The sequence below is a fragment of the Loxodonta africana genome, chromosome 4 (assembly GCF_030014295.1).
Source record: "Loxodonta africana isolate mLoxAfr1 chromosome 4, mLoxAfr1.hap2, whole genome shotgun sequence".
NCBI classification, from domain to species: domain Eukaryota; kingdom Metazoa; phylum Chordata; class Mammalia; order Proboscidea; family Elephantidae; genus Loxodonta; species Loxodonta africana.
The window spans coordinates 53296129-53313560 of record NC_087345.1 but is presented as its reverse complement, the minus strand read 5'-3'; the positions used below and the strand labels follow the sequence as shown (position 1 = coordinate 53313560).

Sequence of the window (17432 nt, the reverse complement as noted above, 5' to 3'; positions counted from 1 at the left end):
CAATTACACATTAGTTGAGTTTTCTACAAGTTCATTTTACAAGTAAGCCCATGTCTTGTAAGTCAGTTATTCAGATTGCTCTCTTTCCACCAACAGTTTAGGGGATGCAACTTTCACCTGAGTAAGTCACTAATAGGTGATTTACAGCTTGAGAACTTGAGAGAAGAGCATACTTAAGGGGTAGCTAGAGTAAGAGGCTTTGAGCAACCAAAGGGCAGGAGAACACTGGTGCCTTGGCTCTGAGGGTAAAGAAAGCACAAAAGGTAGGTGGAAAGACACAAAGAAAAAACAACATATAATTTGTTTGTGGCTCTCTGAGAGCCACTGAAAATCATCTACTGTCTTTAGCAATCTATGTTACAAACCCCCTGTCTTAGCCAGAGAACACAAGCCAGTAGTCTTTTTGTGTGTGTGTGTGTGGCTACTATCATCTGACACTAAGGAGCTCTGGTGGTGCAATGGTGAAGCATTTGGTTGTTAACCAAAGGTCAGCAGTTTGAAGCCACTAGCGGATCTGCAGAAGAGACCTGGCAAAGAGACCCATAAAGATTACAGCCTAGGAAAACCTATGGGGGCAGTTCTACTCTGTCATATAGGGCCACCATGAGTTGGAATTTACTCAGTGGCATGCAACAACAACAACAATAGCAACATCTGACTGTACAAGGTTGTGAGGTAAAGAATTACCTTACATAAAGTAATTTGGTCTTTATCCTTGATTCCTCAGAGATAGCCCTGGGTATTTTCCTGCGTAACTGAGATGCCTTTGTTGGTCTCCAGGGGACACCTGAGGGTTTGTACTAACGAGTGGGGTCTGGCCAGGCCAGAGAAACCATCATGTGGCCTGATACCAGTTGACCTCAGGAGGGAGGTAGGCAGATTCAATCAATTATGACTACATAATGAGGCCAATGAAGACTCTAGACTTGGAAACCCCAAGGGCTTCCTGGTTGGTGAAAGTCATTCATGCACATGGGAAGGTAGTGTACCCTTTGAGACATGCAAGCTTCATGTTGAAAATCCTCCTAGATCTCACTCTATGTGTCTGTTCATTTGTATCCTTTTCTGCTACAATAAAACTATAATCATAAGTATAGCATTTTCCATGAGCTCTGTGAGTCATTTCAGCAAATTATCAAACCAGAGGGAGTAGTTGGAGCCAGCAGGTTAGAATTGAGGGAGCGCTGGTGGTCCTGAGCTTGTGGCTGGCATCCTGAGGGGTAGTGGGAAAACCCAAATTTTCAACCAACAGGTCAGAAGTGAGGGTATCATGTGGACTCCCAAATTTATAGCTGGTATCTAAAGTCTTGGGCAAACTTAGCAGTCTGGAGGATTGTGTTCTTTAATTTCTGAGATCTGACCTAGCTCAGGGTGGTGAGGTTTAGAGAAAGAAGTGCTGCATGGGCAGCTGGTGTCAAAATTGAACAAAGAATTGGAAACTATGGACTTGTTTTATCCTTATAGCTGGTGTCAGGAAATGTGGATATTTTGATTTGATATTTGCTTAGCCATGTAGAGGTGATTTACAAAATTTCCACTATCCCAACATTCACCAAATTGTAATCAGGAGTCTTGAGTTCTAGCAATTCCACTTTTCAATAAATACCCTGGGACATTTCCAAAGCTTCTCTAAAAATTAATTTCTGTATCTGTTAAGTAGAATTAAAGATGCATACTTCACACTAGAAAAGGTACCGAAAGGTTTAATTATAATATAATATTATATCCTAACACAGGGCTAAAGGAGCCCTAGGGGCACAATGGCTAAGCACTCAGTTAATAACTGAAAAGTTGGTGGTTCAAACCCACCAGCCACTCCTTGGGAGAAATGACCTTGCAATCTGCTCCTGTGAAGATTACAGCCTAGTAAACCCTATGAGGCAGTTCTACTCTGTCATATAGGATCACTATAAGTTTGAATCAACTTGAAGGCACACTACAATACAGGGTTGGGACTAGGACAAGGGAAGCAAATATAAAGGGCACTAAATTTAAGGAAGCACTTACTCTTTTGGTCATACAAGTATAGGGTCAGCATCTAACAGTCAATGCCTCCTTAAATTTTGCACCCTGTTGAATATTTTGATAGTATAGTCAGAGAGAGAGAATGAGTAAAACAGCTAGACCCCAAAATAATCTTAAAGTTTACCTAGCTTGAAGTAGCTTTTATTACTACCTATGTCATTTTGCAATTTATTTTATTTTATAATTGGAAGGTAAATTAAATTATAATTTACTTTTCATGTTCAAAACCCGTACCCATTGCTGTCGGGTTGACTCCAACTCACAGTTCAAAGCGGGCTATATATATACCAGTTGTGGCTGAGTCAACTGACTTGGACTAATGCAGACCCAGTGTGTTAGAGAATAACTGTATTCCATAGGGTTTTCAATGGCTGCTTTTTTGGATACAGATTGCCAAGCCTTTCTTCTGAGGTGCTTTTGGGTGGACTCAAACCTCCAAACTTCCTGCCCTATTTGGATTTATGTTTCCATTAAAATAAAGGAAATGTTTCTCCTTATAGTAAGACTGTTATTTATATAATTATACCTCTTCTTACTTCCACTAAAGGTTGAGCCTCCTAAGGTTAGGAATCACAAAAAAAAAGGAATCAAAAGAGAAGAAAATGACTAGTGGAATACAGGAAGCATAGGCTTTTATACTGTCACAAGTGTACTTGTCAGGAGCAAAGCTATGGGGCCTAATCACAAGAAGAGTGAGATCTTAGACAAGTCATTTAACCTCTCTATACAACTGTTTTCCCCACATACAAGACAAATATAATGGCAGTATCTATCTCCTAGTGCTGTCAGGCTTAAAGGAGTTACTACTTGTAAAGCACTTAGAGCAGTGCCTAACACAATAAGCATGTTACTGATATTGGCTAATACTACAATTTTAGTAGAAATTCTGTTAACCAACCTCCACTCAAACAAATTTTTAGTTTAATGAATGCGCTCTATTCCCCCATATGATGGGCTGACTGATGCCCATTATGACTTACATTTCTTCTCAAACTAGTTGAATTGTATGATTACCAAAAACACTTTGCCCTTGTTTCCAAATTTCTGTCCACCACACTTTTTTTAAGTAAGCAATTTAAATATTACATAAAATAAAAAATAAAATAAGTTTGGAGTTTATATGAACACTAAGTTGAATATTTGGAAAGACTAGATAAAGGTTAATCTTAAAACACAGTATCAAGGAGACATAACTTTATAAAAGTCTAGGGGAGACTTTTATAAAGTAAATTTTAAGTGAAAGAAGTTGTAAACATCCAGAAGGATTCTACACTCAAATAGCTGTTCAAAAATCTTTAAGTTTTCACTTCAAAAAGAAACTTAAACTGGAAAAGTTGAAGATGTTTTATGGATAGGATTACCAAAGAATAAATGTGAAACTCCAAACATTGTAAACATACTCAAAAAAGTCCTGTGTGCTTCATATGAATTGGAAAATGAACAAACATTTATATAAATTTACTTAAGATAAAATATTTAAGGAATACACTTATTTTTCTTTAGGGTATCTCTCTTTAACCAAATATTTCAATTAACTGATAACTCAGTTTCCTATCCTGTAAGGTAAGAGGCCTTCTACAGTAATGGTAGTTTGGGTAGAAGAAACAGGAAGCTACAAAATTAGGGCTGGCCCAAGGAAATAATAGAAATAACATTAGATTTTTATTTATTTCTTTGTTTGGTGGTCTAGCCTAGCTTATCTAGACAGGAAAGAAGGTAGAATCAGGCAGAAGTTATATTCAGTTAAAGGAAAAAAAAAAAAAAAGCTTGGGGAGACTTATCTTTTTCTCCTGAAAATACGAGTAAATGAACAAGATAAACCTGGCTGAAGAACTGAAGAACACAAAGGTAAACATTAATTTAAAAATTAAAAAAAAATCCTTGAATGATCTGAACTAATCACTGAATTCTAGGAGACATACTGGCATTTCTTCAAAACACAAACAAGCTTACGTTTTTTCAAAGTGTGAGTTCTAACATAACTATAACTTGACTACAACATTTAATTACAAATAATGAGTTTAAGATGTCTTAATCTTTACGCAGTGGATTTATTACTAGAAATTTATATGTACATTTTATTGTAAATTAAATTATATTTGAAATATATTAGAAAAGAGTAAATGCTTTCACATGGTGGAGCTGAATTATGGAAGAAAAAACATTTAGCCTATACGTACAACTTGTCTCTTATATAACTTGCATCAGTATTTGTAAAATATTTGGCAGAGTATGTATATTTTATGTGGATAAAGATCTTTTATATACTAGTAAAAAATATTCTTATAATCCTAAAAAACTGAATCCTAGGATTCATATAAATGTGTACAGAAATGGAAAAGGTTATGAATGTGTAATTCATAGAAGTAGTAGATCACTAACAAGCATATCAAACAATTTTAACTTTACTACTAATTTTAGAAATGCAAATGAGATAACCAGTGTTGGCAAGGAAGGGGAAATGCAATATTGCCATGTTTCAAAAGAAATATACAAAATAACGTGCAATAGTTTTTGTTTTTGTTTTTTTTACATTAATCTTTATAAAAGATACGTAAAAAACTAGAAAGGTCTCTATCAAAATGTTAATAGTAAAAAAATTAATAGTGATTATTTCTGGGTTCATTTTTATTATTTTCAAATTTTTATTGTTGTTTTTGTATTTTTCTACACTTTACAAGGATCATGTATTCACCTTGTAAACAAATAAAAAGCTTAAATGCTATAAACAATATTTTATCTGACCTTCCAATGTTAATTCCTCTGTGATTCCTTATTCAGCCAGAAGAGTTTTCTCTATACTTGGAACTTCTACATTGTTTTACTTCCATCTTGCATTTAGGCTTTAGACTATATTATCTCATCCTTGACTTACTGGGGAACATGCCTTACTTTCCTTACTACGTATAGTGACCCTCCTTGAAGCCAGGCCATACATGTTTCACATGGTTAGAGTGAGCTGTACAATCATCATTTTTAGCAGGGCATTTACTGAATGTCTAAAGTTTGCCAGGCACTGAGTTAAGGCTTATGGCCTTTGGAAAACCCAAAATTATCCTTGTTAGGTCTATTGGAGGATAAAACAAGGGAAAAATCTCAAACAAAACAAAACCCACTGCCTTCAAGTGGATTCTGACTCACAGCAACCCTTGCCAACATTGGTTATCTTATTTGCATTTCTAAAGCTTCCAAGGCTGTAAATCTCTAAGGAAGCAAACTGCCACATCTTTCTTCCACAGAGCCGCTGGTGGTTTCCAACTCTCAACCTTTCAGTAAGCAGCCCATTGCTTTAACCACTGTGCACCAGGGGATAAATCAAGGGAAAAGTGAATTACAATAAGGTTTTTAGAAGTTTTTTTTTTTTTTTAGAAGTACCCAGAATGGCATTGCAGAAAGGGAATTAAACTCAGACTGTGGGGCTCAGCAAAAGCTTTCCAGAGGAAGTACATGCAGGACTCAGTAAGTTGAGGGTGATTGTGGAGGGACGTGGCCCTAGGATGGGAATAATTCTACCGGCAAAGGGAAGATCAATTGCAAAAGCTCATAAACTATCAAGAGGATAAAATTGTAGGAAACTGAAAGTAGTACTGTCAAAATCCCGCATCTGAGGAAATAATGTGGAAAAAAACCTTTCAGAGAACAGATCAGGAAAGTTCTCACAAGCTGTCTTCACATCTCCCTGTTAATTAAGCAAATTAAGCAACTGCGTGCACTCTTATCTTTAATATTCTCTTATTCAAATTTCTTCATCTTGTTCAAGTATGTTTAGAAAATCAGTGATTAAATATTCTATTTTCTATGAAAAATGGGTTAGGTTGCTAAATAAAAATAACAAATCTATTTTTCATCCTGAAGCTGGCATTCTGGATGCTCTTTTTGCAAGGTTAGGAGTTTTCAAAATTTTTTGAATCTGGTTTTTACTTAGGAGCAAAAAAAATCAGATGCTGTTTCAATGTTGCTGTAAACCAGTTAGGATACTTCTTTCTCAGCTGGAATTATTCAGGAAATCCTTCATCAGGTCTGAATTTGGTCCAGGTTTTATTTTAAATGTATTCTGGATTATCTTTTAGCTTGAGTAAAATTCCAGTTAGAGTAAAAAAATACCTATTTTAAAATAATGTTATAAGTAGGAGTTGGTTAAAGTACATCTTTTTTTCCCCTCCATGTCACTAAGAAAGAAATTAAAATGGCATCATTCAAGAAATTTATGAGTTTTTTAAATTTGACTTTGTATTTCTGGCTTTGAAGGAACATAAATGTTACTACCACAAAAATGACAGAAATAAAGAAAATTCTCTAAACTGTATAAGACTATACAGAAAAATGTATACTTAAGTTAGTTTTGTGCCTGAAAAATGTATAAAGTAATACCATATTTGTTTCTTTAGCTGATATTCAAATTTATCTCATTTATTATGCTACATTAGATATGGACCTAGGGAGACTTAGTTAACATTAGAATTCATATCATTTATCAGAAAAATATATAATTTAGGAATGAAGTAAAGAAAACAACAAAATATTATTTGGAAGTTTTTCTTAGTGTTTGATTCTTCATCCTGTGTGCTTTTTTTTTTTTTCCCCATATTTAGTTATTTCCCAATATTAGGATAAAAACCCATTGCCATTGAGTCATTTCCAACTCTATAGTGACCCTATAGGACAGAGTAGAACTGCCCCACAGAGTTTCCGAGGCTGTACTCTTTAAGGAAATAGACTGCCACATCTTTCTCCTGTGGAGCTGCTGGTGGGTTCAAACCACAAACCATTTGGTTAGCAGGCAAGCGCTTAACCACTGTACCACCAGTGCTTCTTAATACTGGGATAGAGACCCATTTATGAGAGGATTAGAGATTTACAAATAAAAAGAAAACAGATTTTGAAGGAAGGTATTTCACTTGGTGTTTATAAAACAGTGACTCTCGGTGTAAAAAAATACATGGAAACTTCTTTCAAAATAGTGAGGTAAGCATTGTACATCCAAAAAAATACTAACACATATATCTCATGTCCTGAGAAGATGTTGAATAAGATCAAGGACTTGCAGCTTGGAAGAAAGATCTACGCTCAAATCTAGAGACTGGCCCAAAAATCTATCTTGGTTCCGATTTCCTGTCTTAGAGAACTGCATAAACACGAAGAATGTGGCCTTCAAGCGTGATGGGAAGCACAGCTCATTGAATAAAAACCTATTAAAAGTTGCAGCAAGGTTGATTAACAGCAAGCTAAATCTCTTCAGAATAATTCATGCTGACATTGAAATGCGTGCTGCCATAATTTCTTAAGTAGACTTTGAGATGCTGCTTGTGTTTACCCAGCACTGGGAGAGCGGGAGGAGCAGAAACTGACTCACTGTTCGGGACGTCGGAGGAGCTGAAGGGCTTGTCAGGGAAACCATCTCCTGGATTGCTAATCGGAGCTTTAGGCGATGCAGAGGGTTGCTGATTCCAATTTCTCTCTGGATCTCAGTGTCTGATAAAGCAGACATGATGGCACCACTCTTCACATTGGCACGGCAAGCTGCCACATACCAAGCAGGCATTCCTAACCAGAGCTTTAGGAGAAGAAAAAAAATACACGCACAGATTATAATAGTTAACATTTTACTGTCTATTATTTACTAGGCATTATTCTAGCTATCTTGCATATATGATCTCATTAAATGCTCACAACTCCATAAGATAGATGCTATTATTATTTCCACTAGAGGAAACGAATGCTCAGAGACACTAATTTGTTCAAAAACACCAGTTTAGGAAGTCATGGAACCAAGATTTGAATTCCAGGAATCCTGGCTCCAGAAACTATTTTAACAACTGCTTTATATTGCAAGGGATAAAGTCATAGTTGCACAACATCAAAATTCTCCTGCAATTGAGGACAAAAAGAACAGTCAAAGGCTGCATTTGATAAGGAACTCAGTCAAAGTTTGTATGAGTGACTTTCACTTTATAATTGTCCTTTGGGACTTTAAGTGTTGGAACTTTACCACCTCCAGCCATGTGCTTTTGACCAAAGCATGTAGTATAGCTAACACTCATTGCCCATCTACCTACATCATGTAATAATTCTGTGAACCAAATTAGATGATACATATGCAAATACTTTTTGGAGAATGGAATTAATTATAATAGAAGATACTAAACTTATAATCATCTGGAAAAGTTCCTGGCATATAGAAGATGAAGAGAACTTTTATTGGATGAATTAATTAATTAATTAAACATTCAACAACCTTCTATTTTAAATAAATGTCAACTGGTCAATGTTCTAAACCTTTTCATTTATTTAGCAGCTATTTATTAGCACCTAATATTATCAGACTTTGATTTGGTACTAGCAATGTCATAGGAAACAAATCAGACAAAAAGCTATGCTCTCATGGAAGTCATATTCTTACTATGACTGTTTTTCAAGTGATTTAGTAAACTTAGGAGAAAGGAGTATCATCAGCTGATCCTCTCTAAACCCAACAATGGAAATTATATATCCACTACAGGCCACTTGATATCTACTCCTATATGTATACCAAAAGAAGTCCTTCTTGTCCTTCAAGACACAACTAGATTCATGAACCTATCCAATTCAGGAACCTATCCATCCATCCATCTGCCCACTCATCCACCCACTCATCCACCCATCCATCCAACTTGTAATAATTTCTTTTGCTTCTTTTAGCAAGAAATGAATTTAATGTAGAATCCTGGAAGATTTAGATTAGTAGAATTGACCTAAGCACTTCTGTGCTACAATCCATCCACAGAAATCTGCCACGTGCAGGCAGGTACATCTAATTAATAGCCACATAAGCCTAAGTACAGAGGGAGCTTGTAAGCATCACTCAAAATGAATCAAAGAGGTATAAGAAGGCTGTCACTACCTTTAAAAGAGACTAAGTTTTTAAAGAGATGAATAAAGTTAATAAGCCGTTAGAAGGTAGGAATACAGATTTTTCAATTTAGCTGTGAGGCTCTAAAAAGACAAGTGATCATTAGTGTTGTGAACACAGCAGTGTCTGGTACACAACTTAAGCACTGGGTGAATGCCAGCTCACATGCATTGTGTTGCATCATCTGAAATACATACACTTAAAAAAGGAATATTCTCCCTTCCTCCCCCTGTCCCCCACCCCCCCACATTATCTATAAGTAGGAAGCAAGAAACTTGAAAGGGAGTAGTTTAATTCTTGGTGTTTAAATGTCCAGATACTGATGTTGGTGTGAATAGATTGAGCAAAGGAGAGAGAACAAAAGAACGAAAAAGAGTGAGAAAGTGAGAGAGCAAGAGAAAAGAATAAAAACTATAAATGGAGCAAAATACAATGCCAACAGCTCTGGACCAGAAATCAGAAGGCTTGGATTCTAATTCCTTCCTTGTCATTAGAGTCATATAATCCCTCTAAACCCCAGACTTATTTTCTGCATTTGCAAAGGGAAGGGATTAAGCTTTATTATTTCTAACATACAGTATTAGGCAGCTTCTATGATGCCACCCCTACTCCCTATAATGATTCCCACCTCCTGGTATTCATACCCTTGTATAATCTTCTCCCCTTGAGTATATCATATTCCAATGAGTAGAATACGGTAAAAAGTGGTGGGATGTCACTTTCCAGACTTGAGCATCATTTTTGCTCACCTTTTCCCATGCTCTCCTTCTCACTCGGAGGAAAGCAAGCTGCCATGTTGTGAGTAGCCCTGTTTGAGGCCATGTGACATGGAACTGATGTTTCTGGCTAATAGCTAGGGAGGAACTGAATCTTGACTACCACCATGTGAGTAAACCTAGAAGGGGATCCTGCCCAGGTAGAGCCTTGAGAAGACTGCAGCCCCTGCCAAACTTTAATGCAGCCTTGTGAGTAACCCTGAATGGAGGTTACAGCTACACCATGCCCAGGTTCCTGATGTGCAGAAGCCATGAGACAATAATGTTTGCTGTTATAAGACTAAGTTTTGTGACAACAGGAGAGAGATAATTAATAAAGATATCCTTTTGGTTTAAAAGTTCTGCAATAGTGAAAGGTGACTTGTCTCTACAGGGGGAAATGAAACAAAAAGCCAAATCATTGAATAAGTATGGCCTGGGTAGTGACTGAGATAAGAGAAAAGAGAGAGGGGGACATAAGAACAGGGCACAACTGAACAGTTTATACTGTCTTCCAGCAGGTTAGGCATGTGGAATTGACCGTACCTTTTTTTTTTTTTGACAGGTAGGATTAGGTATGAAGGAACGTGGGATTTGGCTTCTTACTTTATAAACTCAAATTGTTCAAAATAACAATGCATCTAAACTTACCTTCATGGATCCTAATGATTTTCTACCCCTCTTTACTAAGATGTTTGGATTTCCACATTGGTTAACATTACCCTGAAGCTTGCCAATACATCGTCCTTCCTAATTAGCCTTTAGAGAGTTTGCGATGGAGACAAATGGTGTGTGAAGCGTCAGACTCACTTCTACACATCATTTTTAACAGGCTCAGCACTGAAGGAGGTGAAAGTGAAGAGCTCTCATTCATTGGATAGCCCCGTTCATTCATCCTGCTTATTCCATTTTATAATTTGAGTCAACATTGGGAAGCACATTACAAGCAATTCCCGTGTGCTCAGGGTGGTTTTAATTAGCACAAACTTCATTGCCTGTCACTTCCTAGCACCTGATGTCAGTGAATCTGTTTTTCTCTATAAAGGATTTGTTCATTACTTGCCAAGAGAGCAGCCAACTCTCTGAAACTGCGGATCATTTTAACAGAGTGAAAAATGAGCAAAGAACTGCTCTCATTTCTCAGGTCTGTATTCTTAAGCATTTTGTCTTATAATCGATTTTTTAACATACAGTAATTTTAAAGACATGCTTGGGAAAAGCAACTCTGATTACTAACATGTTAAAAAAAATTCCCTGACTGATAGGATAGAGTAAAATAAAGCAAGGCACAAGCTATTTTCATTCTGTCCAAGAAAAATGCAAAGCATGTTTTTCCATCCCTATCTTATACATATATAAGATGATTTTTTAAAACTGAAATAAGTTTTAATTTTATTCTTCATTAATTAATTAGTTATCTCTGAATATGATGTGATAATGAAGATGGGTGATTGTATAACCCCAAACCATTTGCAACAGTGGGTTCTAATTTCTTCTGTCATGCAAGAAGAGACTATATTCTTCTTTGTCCTGGCATATCCTAGTAACCGCTAGAAGCCCATGAGGAGGAATGAATGGGAAGAGCAGTGGACGCTATTGATAAGTGGCAAGAAGGGGCCCTTCATGGTCAAATATGTATGTCCCTAATGGTCAAAGCCTGCCTTGCTGCCCTCCATCCTGCTCAAGTATTGCTTTATTTTTCTATAACACTACATTATATAGGAAATGTTGAATGTAGTATTTTACCAACATAACATTTGGTTTGGACACAGAAGGTAACAAGGGCATATATCTTCTCTTGCTTTATCTCAAGTGTCTAAACTAGGCTGACCTCTAGGCTTTTGAGGGTTAAACCAAAACCAAACCAAACCTATTGCAGCTGAATTGATTCTGACTCATAACAACCTTGCAGAACTGCGTAGAACTGCCCTATAGGGTTTCCAAGGAGCAGATGGTGGACTCAAACTGCCGATCTTTTGATTAGCAGCCAAATGCTTAACCACTGCACCACCAGGGCCCCTTAGAAGGTTACGTTCAGGAATTAAGTTACAAGCATCAACATGGCTCTATATATATTTAGGCAGCAGTGATGTCTTGGATAACACAGAAGTGCTGAATATGGAGATGGCTCTTCTCTGTAGCCTGCTGATGAGGAAGTACCCTGGACTGATGGACTGGGGTAGATGTGTTCTTGCAACAACAGATACATGGCTCAGTAATAGTTTCTTCTTCTGCTCTAGCTGTGAAGAAGGTAGGATTTAGAGAAATTTCCTTTTATTCCACTGAGTGCTTCCTTTCTTCCACAGTTACAAGGAAGTGTCAGGGGAAAATCACAATGATGTGTACAGGCCCTTAGATAAAGCAAATATTCCCTTTGGAAGCCATTCCAGGCTACTGGGAAACTATGCCTTCAGTAACCTATCTTTATCTGTCTTTAAAAGAACGATTAAATTAATAGTGATTGATTTAAGAGCCTTCTGGTTATTAAAACCTGTCTTACCTCTAGCCAGGCCACCACGGTGGGCCCATCCCACTGGGCAAAAGGTAATCCCTTTCTCCGAGCTTCTTCTAGAAGTTCATGCCTAAAGTATATAGTAAAGATTAATAGTTAGGTAATATGAAAAAATATGGCCTGATTGTTATTTTTAATAGCAATATTTAAAAAAAAAAAAAAAAAACTAATCCTTTACATGACCTTTATAAGATAACACAGGATAACAGAATTCCTTTTTCCTTTGAGTAATACAAGCAAATCATCCATTGATTTTATTAAGGAGTAAAACATCGACATACGAAAATCATCTTCCCCAATATTTAGTCACTAAAACTCAAACATTAAGTGCTAAAGAACTAAGAAACTGAATAATATTATCTACAAATATCTTACCCCTTTAACAAGAAAATTGTCCTCATATGCACATTCAAGCAAGCGTTATGGGATCAAAATATAGCTTCCTCCCTCTGTCCTACTGTCCCCCCCTTACTATTTTAGAGGTAGGGAAAATACCTGTATATAGAAGCAGAAGACAAATTTGGCCATTTTATCCCACTCCAGTGATGTGCTTGATTTTAGCTTGCCCTCTGGGTTCAGAGGGATAACTTAGGAGTTAGTTCTTTTTCTGAACTATAAAACTACTTCCTATTTGAAAAGAATTCTAAGGTAAAGGGACTTCTATCACTGGAAAGCAATGCAAGTTGTGAAATTTAACAAATACATTTAATTTCACTTATAATCACTACACTTTTTAGGGAAAGTAAAATACCTCAATGACAAAAAGCAAATGTTTATCTTTGATAGCAAGATGAAAGCTTCTTGATGAATGCATTTTAAATTCATTGTCCCTACTACTTACTACTGAGTTAAATATAATCAGAAATGAGGGATTTCTACTTTTGTGATAAAGATGCTACCAACAAAAATACAGTGCATAAAAGACACAAGGAAAAAAAATAAAATTTACACTTAGCAGCTAAGATACTCATAAATAAACGGCTATTTCATTGGAAGGGATAGGAAGGGACACATTAGTGATTCTGCATACAAGCTATTCAGCCCCTGGGAAGAGGACCAGCGACACTGCTGCCCTGAATTCAGCTGGAAAACTAGAGAAGCCTCCTGGCTTGCTAGACCACCAACCATTCCCTTGGGGTTCCCAATGATATTCTTTTTTGAAAAGCAGATTAGAATAGCCTAATCTCACTGTGACAGATACATCTTTAGAAATGGGTTGAAGGATCAACCAACCAACCATCACGTACTAATGGAGCACCTTTTGTGGTCTTAAAATTGTGCTGGATGGAGAAAATAGAGAACACAGACCCAGCTTTCCAGGAGCTCTCTGGTTAGGTAGACAAAGCAAACATGTAACTGTCCAAAAACATAATACAATACACAAATAGCTGCTATAAACTTAGAGTGTAAGGATTCTGGAAACAATTGGTGAAAGCTTTGTGGCAACGCAGCTGGCTTTGAATAGCAGGTAGGAAGGAGATGGGGGTGGTATTCCAAGCAGGATTAGGAATGGAGACACAGAGGCAGGACTGAGCATGCAGTATGCCCAAGACAATTTATATGTCTGCCCACAGCCTAAGGGAGTTGTAAGGTTGTATCCAGTAGTGAAAGGAACACTTCCAGATATATGATGGAACAGTGGTGTAAAGGAAGAAGAAACAAAGACACATTTTCAACTGATTTCTGTTTCATCTAGTCAAAACAACAACAACAACAAAAAGTTAATATGTGCTAAACACCTAGGAAGTATGTAACATTTTCATAAGTGAATTACATGAGTTGCATAAAAGCTATTTTAAAAACTTAGAACACCTTGTGAAATTTCTCAACTAGTTTTCTAATAAAAATTGTACCACACAAGCTGGAGTGATCCTGGTAAAATTTAAAGCATATCATATCACTTCTCTGCTACCATCCTCCAATGGCTTCCCTCCCTTATTGGAGGCCATAGGAAGGAGTTTATTCAAAAAAAAAAAAAAATTCCAAGTGCAATAAAAAATCATCAGAGGGGTTTAATCACAGGGACACAGTCTGATGTGTACATTAGAAAGATTGCTCTGGCTGCTTAGTATAAATGGGCTTGAGGCAGGCCAGAGGTCTGAGTGAGGGATAGCAGTTAGAAGGTTAACATAGGTTTCCAGTAAAAGAGGAGGGTGGCTTAGCTCTCAATTGTGGCAGTAGAAATGGTGAAAGGTGGATGGATTAGGGATTAGGGATTCAGGTACATTGTATATATTCAATAAATTTTAATTAAAGATTGAAGGCATCTCAAATTTACTTCTTACCAGCTACATTCCATTTTAGGTACTTAATCTCCTTAAGGCTCAGTTACCACATATTTGAAAATGATTATAAGTCCATCTCACTCATATATTTATGAGAGTTAAATGAGATAATTCATAGAAAAACACCTAGCATCCAATAGGTATTCAATAAATACTAATTTCCCTTCTTTTTTTCTGATATAAATCATTTTACATTCCACCATCAGGTTAATCTCTTTAAAGTAATGGCTTATTAAGTTATTACCCAGCTCAAATATCTATAATAGCTCTTCACTGACTAATGAAAGACTGGGCCTCACGGTCAATCCTGATCTGCCTCTAAATTACATTTCCAGCTTTACCTATCATCTCTAGCCAAGCCAGATACTCATCATTCTTTACACTTTGCTCTCTCTGTTCCATTCTATCATGCCTTACTCACCATCTGGAATGGACTTTCCTGAATTATTCTCATCCAAACATTACCTTCCCTTGAATGCTACCATTCATACTATGCACAAGGCTGTGCGTTAGACAGTTTATTGTATGTGCACAAACCTTATCTCCTCTACTCTGTAATCTTCCAAGGTCACAAGCGATTTATTCATGTTCTTTTATGTCTTCCATTGTAAGTACTAGGGACTTCACCTAATAATGTTTTAATCAATGACAGGCAAAAACAGCTACAAAATATCAATGAAATCGGTAAATTCTTCAATAAAACATTTAACTGGAATCAAGTCATTTGCATTTGGAAGAAGTTACTTGACTACTTCCTCCTAAATTTCATCTTTTGTAATTACTTGGTTTCCTAAGGCCACACTTATTCTTTGGAGAAAATATCTGTCTAATTCCATCCTTTTTTGCTTACTTCAGATACCAGGCAAGTGAAAAGAATCAACCATATCATAATTGTAAGAGTATATTAAATTACTTCTTAGGCATTCCTTTTCAGAGATAGATAACCATCTGGCAATTATTTTGGAATGATAAAACTTGAATTTGTTAAACTATTTGCATGAGGAACTCTGAAAATGAAATGCACTGGTTCCTCAAAGAAGACATAGACTATGGGGGTGGTGATGCGTCCTCCCCATACTCTTCCCGATGAAGATGGATCATTACTGTCAGTAAAAGATTTTATTCTCAGACCACTTAGCCTAGGATGCTATTTTTGGGACTGCAAATTTGTCATAGGAACATCTAACCACCACGAAGCATCGTTCTCTCTGTCACTCAGGCTGGCCATTTCAGTCACCTTCCATTCAATCACCTGCCTGTTGATTCCCCTTCATGGTTTCTCTTTTATCTTCCCTACTTTCATTGCCACCACGGTTCTTTTTTTCTCTCGTCTTTTTAATTGGTTCCTGTCTCCAGTCTTCTTACCTTTCCAAGGCACTGCTATCAAAGCAATCTGCCTGGAAGGCATATTTCATAGCAAAGGAGGTAAGACAGTGGTCCCTAAAATCAGACTGCTTGGACTTGATTCCTGCTTTTCTTGTAAGCGTACAAACTTGGACACATTACTTAACCTTGCTATGCCTCAGTTTCCAAATCTATAAAACGAACCTAATGACGGTATCTACCTTGTATAGTTGTCATGAGGGTTAAATGAGAAAACATGTGAAATGTGACTATAACAGTGCCTGGCACAATACAAACAGTCAATAAATGTGAACTATGACTACTATCATCATTGTCTTCTAAAAACTGTTTAATGGTTCCTTAAATACCTAAAGTATAACCCTCAAACTGGATTATACTTCAGAATTAGAAATTAATCTTCCCCTTTCTAATTATGTTCTTTTGGATTTTGGGATATCTAACCAGAGTTAAAAACTTAGTATTCCAAATTTGGGTTTTGGGATATCTAACCAGAGTTAAAAACTTAGTATTCCAAATAATTTATACATTCCTAATTCCACCTATGCTAGTGATATTTTCAGAGCTGGTAAGAGGTTTGTTTCCCTTCTTCAACTATCAAAATTTTACTGTTTACATAAATCCTTATCTCCCCTCCCCCCATAAGAAATCTTTGGTAATACTCGCATCCCACAAGACTCTATGTCCTTTAAAATCTAGAGGCTTAGAATGCCAGTATGACTCATAAAGCTCACTGGATACCACCATGTATGCATCAGCCTCATCTCACATCCAAGACTGTAAATCCTGGAGAGAAGTGTTTGAAGGGTTTGTTCTTCCACTGCACCATGCTTTTTTTCTTTTTAATCTCTAACCAAGAATCCACCACTTGTCTGTCAGTTTGTCATACTGTAGTGGCTTGTGTGCTGGAAGCTATGCCACTAGTATTTCAAATACCAGCAGGGTCATCCATGGTGGATAGGTTTTCGCAGAGCTTCCAGACCAAGACAACTAGGAAGAAGGATCTGGTGATCTACTTGAAAAAAAAAAAAAAAAAGTGCTAAAAACATATGAATAACAGTGGAACACTGTCTGACAAAGTGCTAGAAGATGAGCACCTCAGGTTGGAAGGTACTCAAAATGTGACAGGGGAAGTGCAGCCTACTCAAAGTAGAGTCAACCATAATGATACCGATGGAGTATTGGGATCTGCTAATTTGCTAATGAGGCACGACTCAAAGTGAGAAGAAACAGCTGCAAACATCCATTAATAATTGGAATGAGGAATGTAAGAAGTACAAATTTAGTAAAATTGGAAGTTGTCAAAAATGGAATACATAAAGATGGATATTCTAGGCATTAGTGAGCTGAAATGGACTGGTATTGGCCATTGGGAATCAGAAAATCACAAGGTCTACTATGCCAGGAATGACAAATTAAAGAGGAATGTCATCACATTAACTGTCAAAAAGAACATTTCAATATGTATCCTGAAGTACAATGCTGTCAGTGATGGGATAATATCCATATGCCTACAAGAAACCAGTAAATATGACTATTATTCAAATTTATACACCAACCACTAAGGCCAAAGATGAAGAAATTGAAGATTTTTACCAACTTCT

The 17432-nt window shown here is 36.7% G+C and overlaps 1 protein-coding gene across 8 annotated transcripts in view; it reads right to left on the bottom strand.

Moving 5' to 3' along the window:
- Positions 1-17432, bottom strand: part of PPFIA2 (PTPRF interacting protein alpha 2) — a 552369-nt gene that overhangs the window by 23425 nt on the left and 511512 nt on the right. For all 8 annotated transcript variants that reach the window (XM_003405226.3, XM_003405230.3, XM_064283784.1 and 5 more), the window contains 2 exons: positions 12170-12251; positions 7379-7579 (listed from right to left, as the gene is read on the bottom strand). In XM_003405226.3, coding sequence (XP_003405274.2) covers positions 7379-7579; positions 12170-12251 — 283 coding nt within the window. The remainder of the gene's footprint in view (positions 1-7378; positions 7580-12169; positions 12252-17432) is intronic.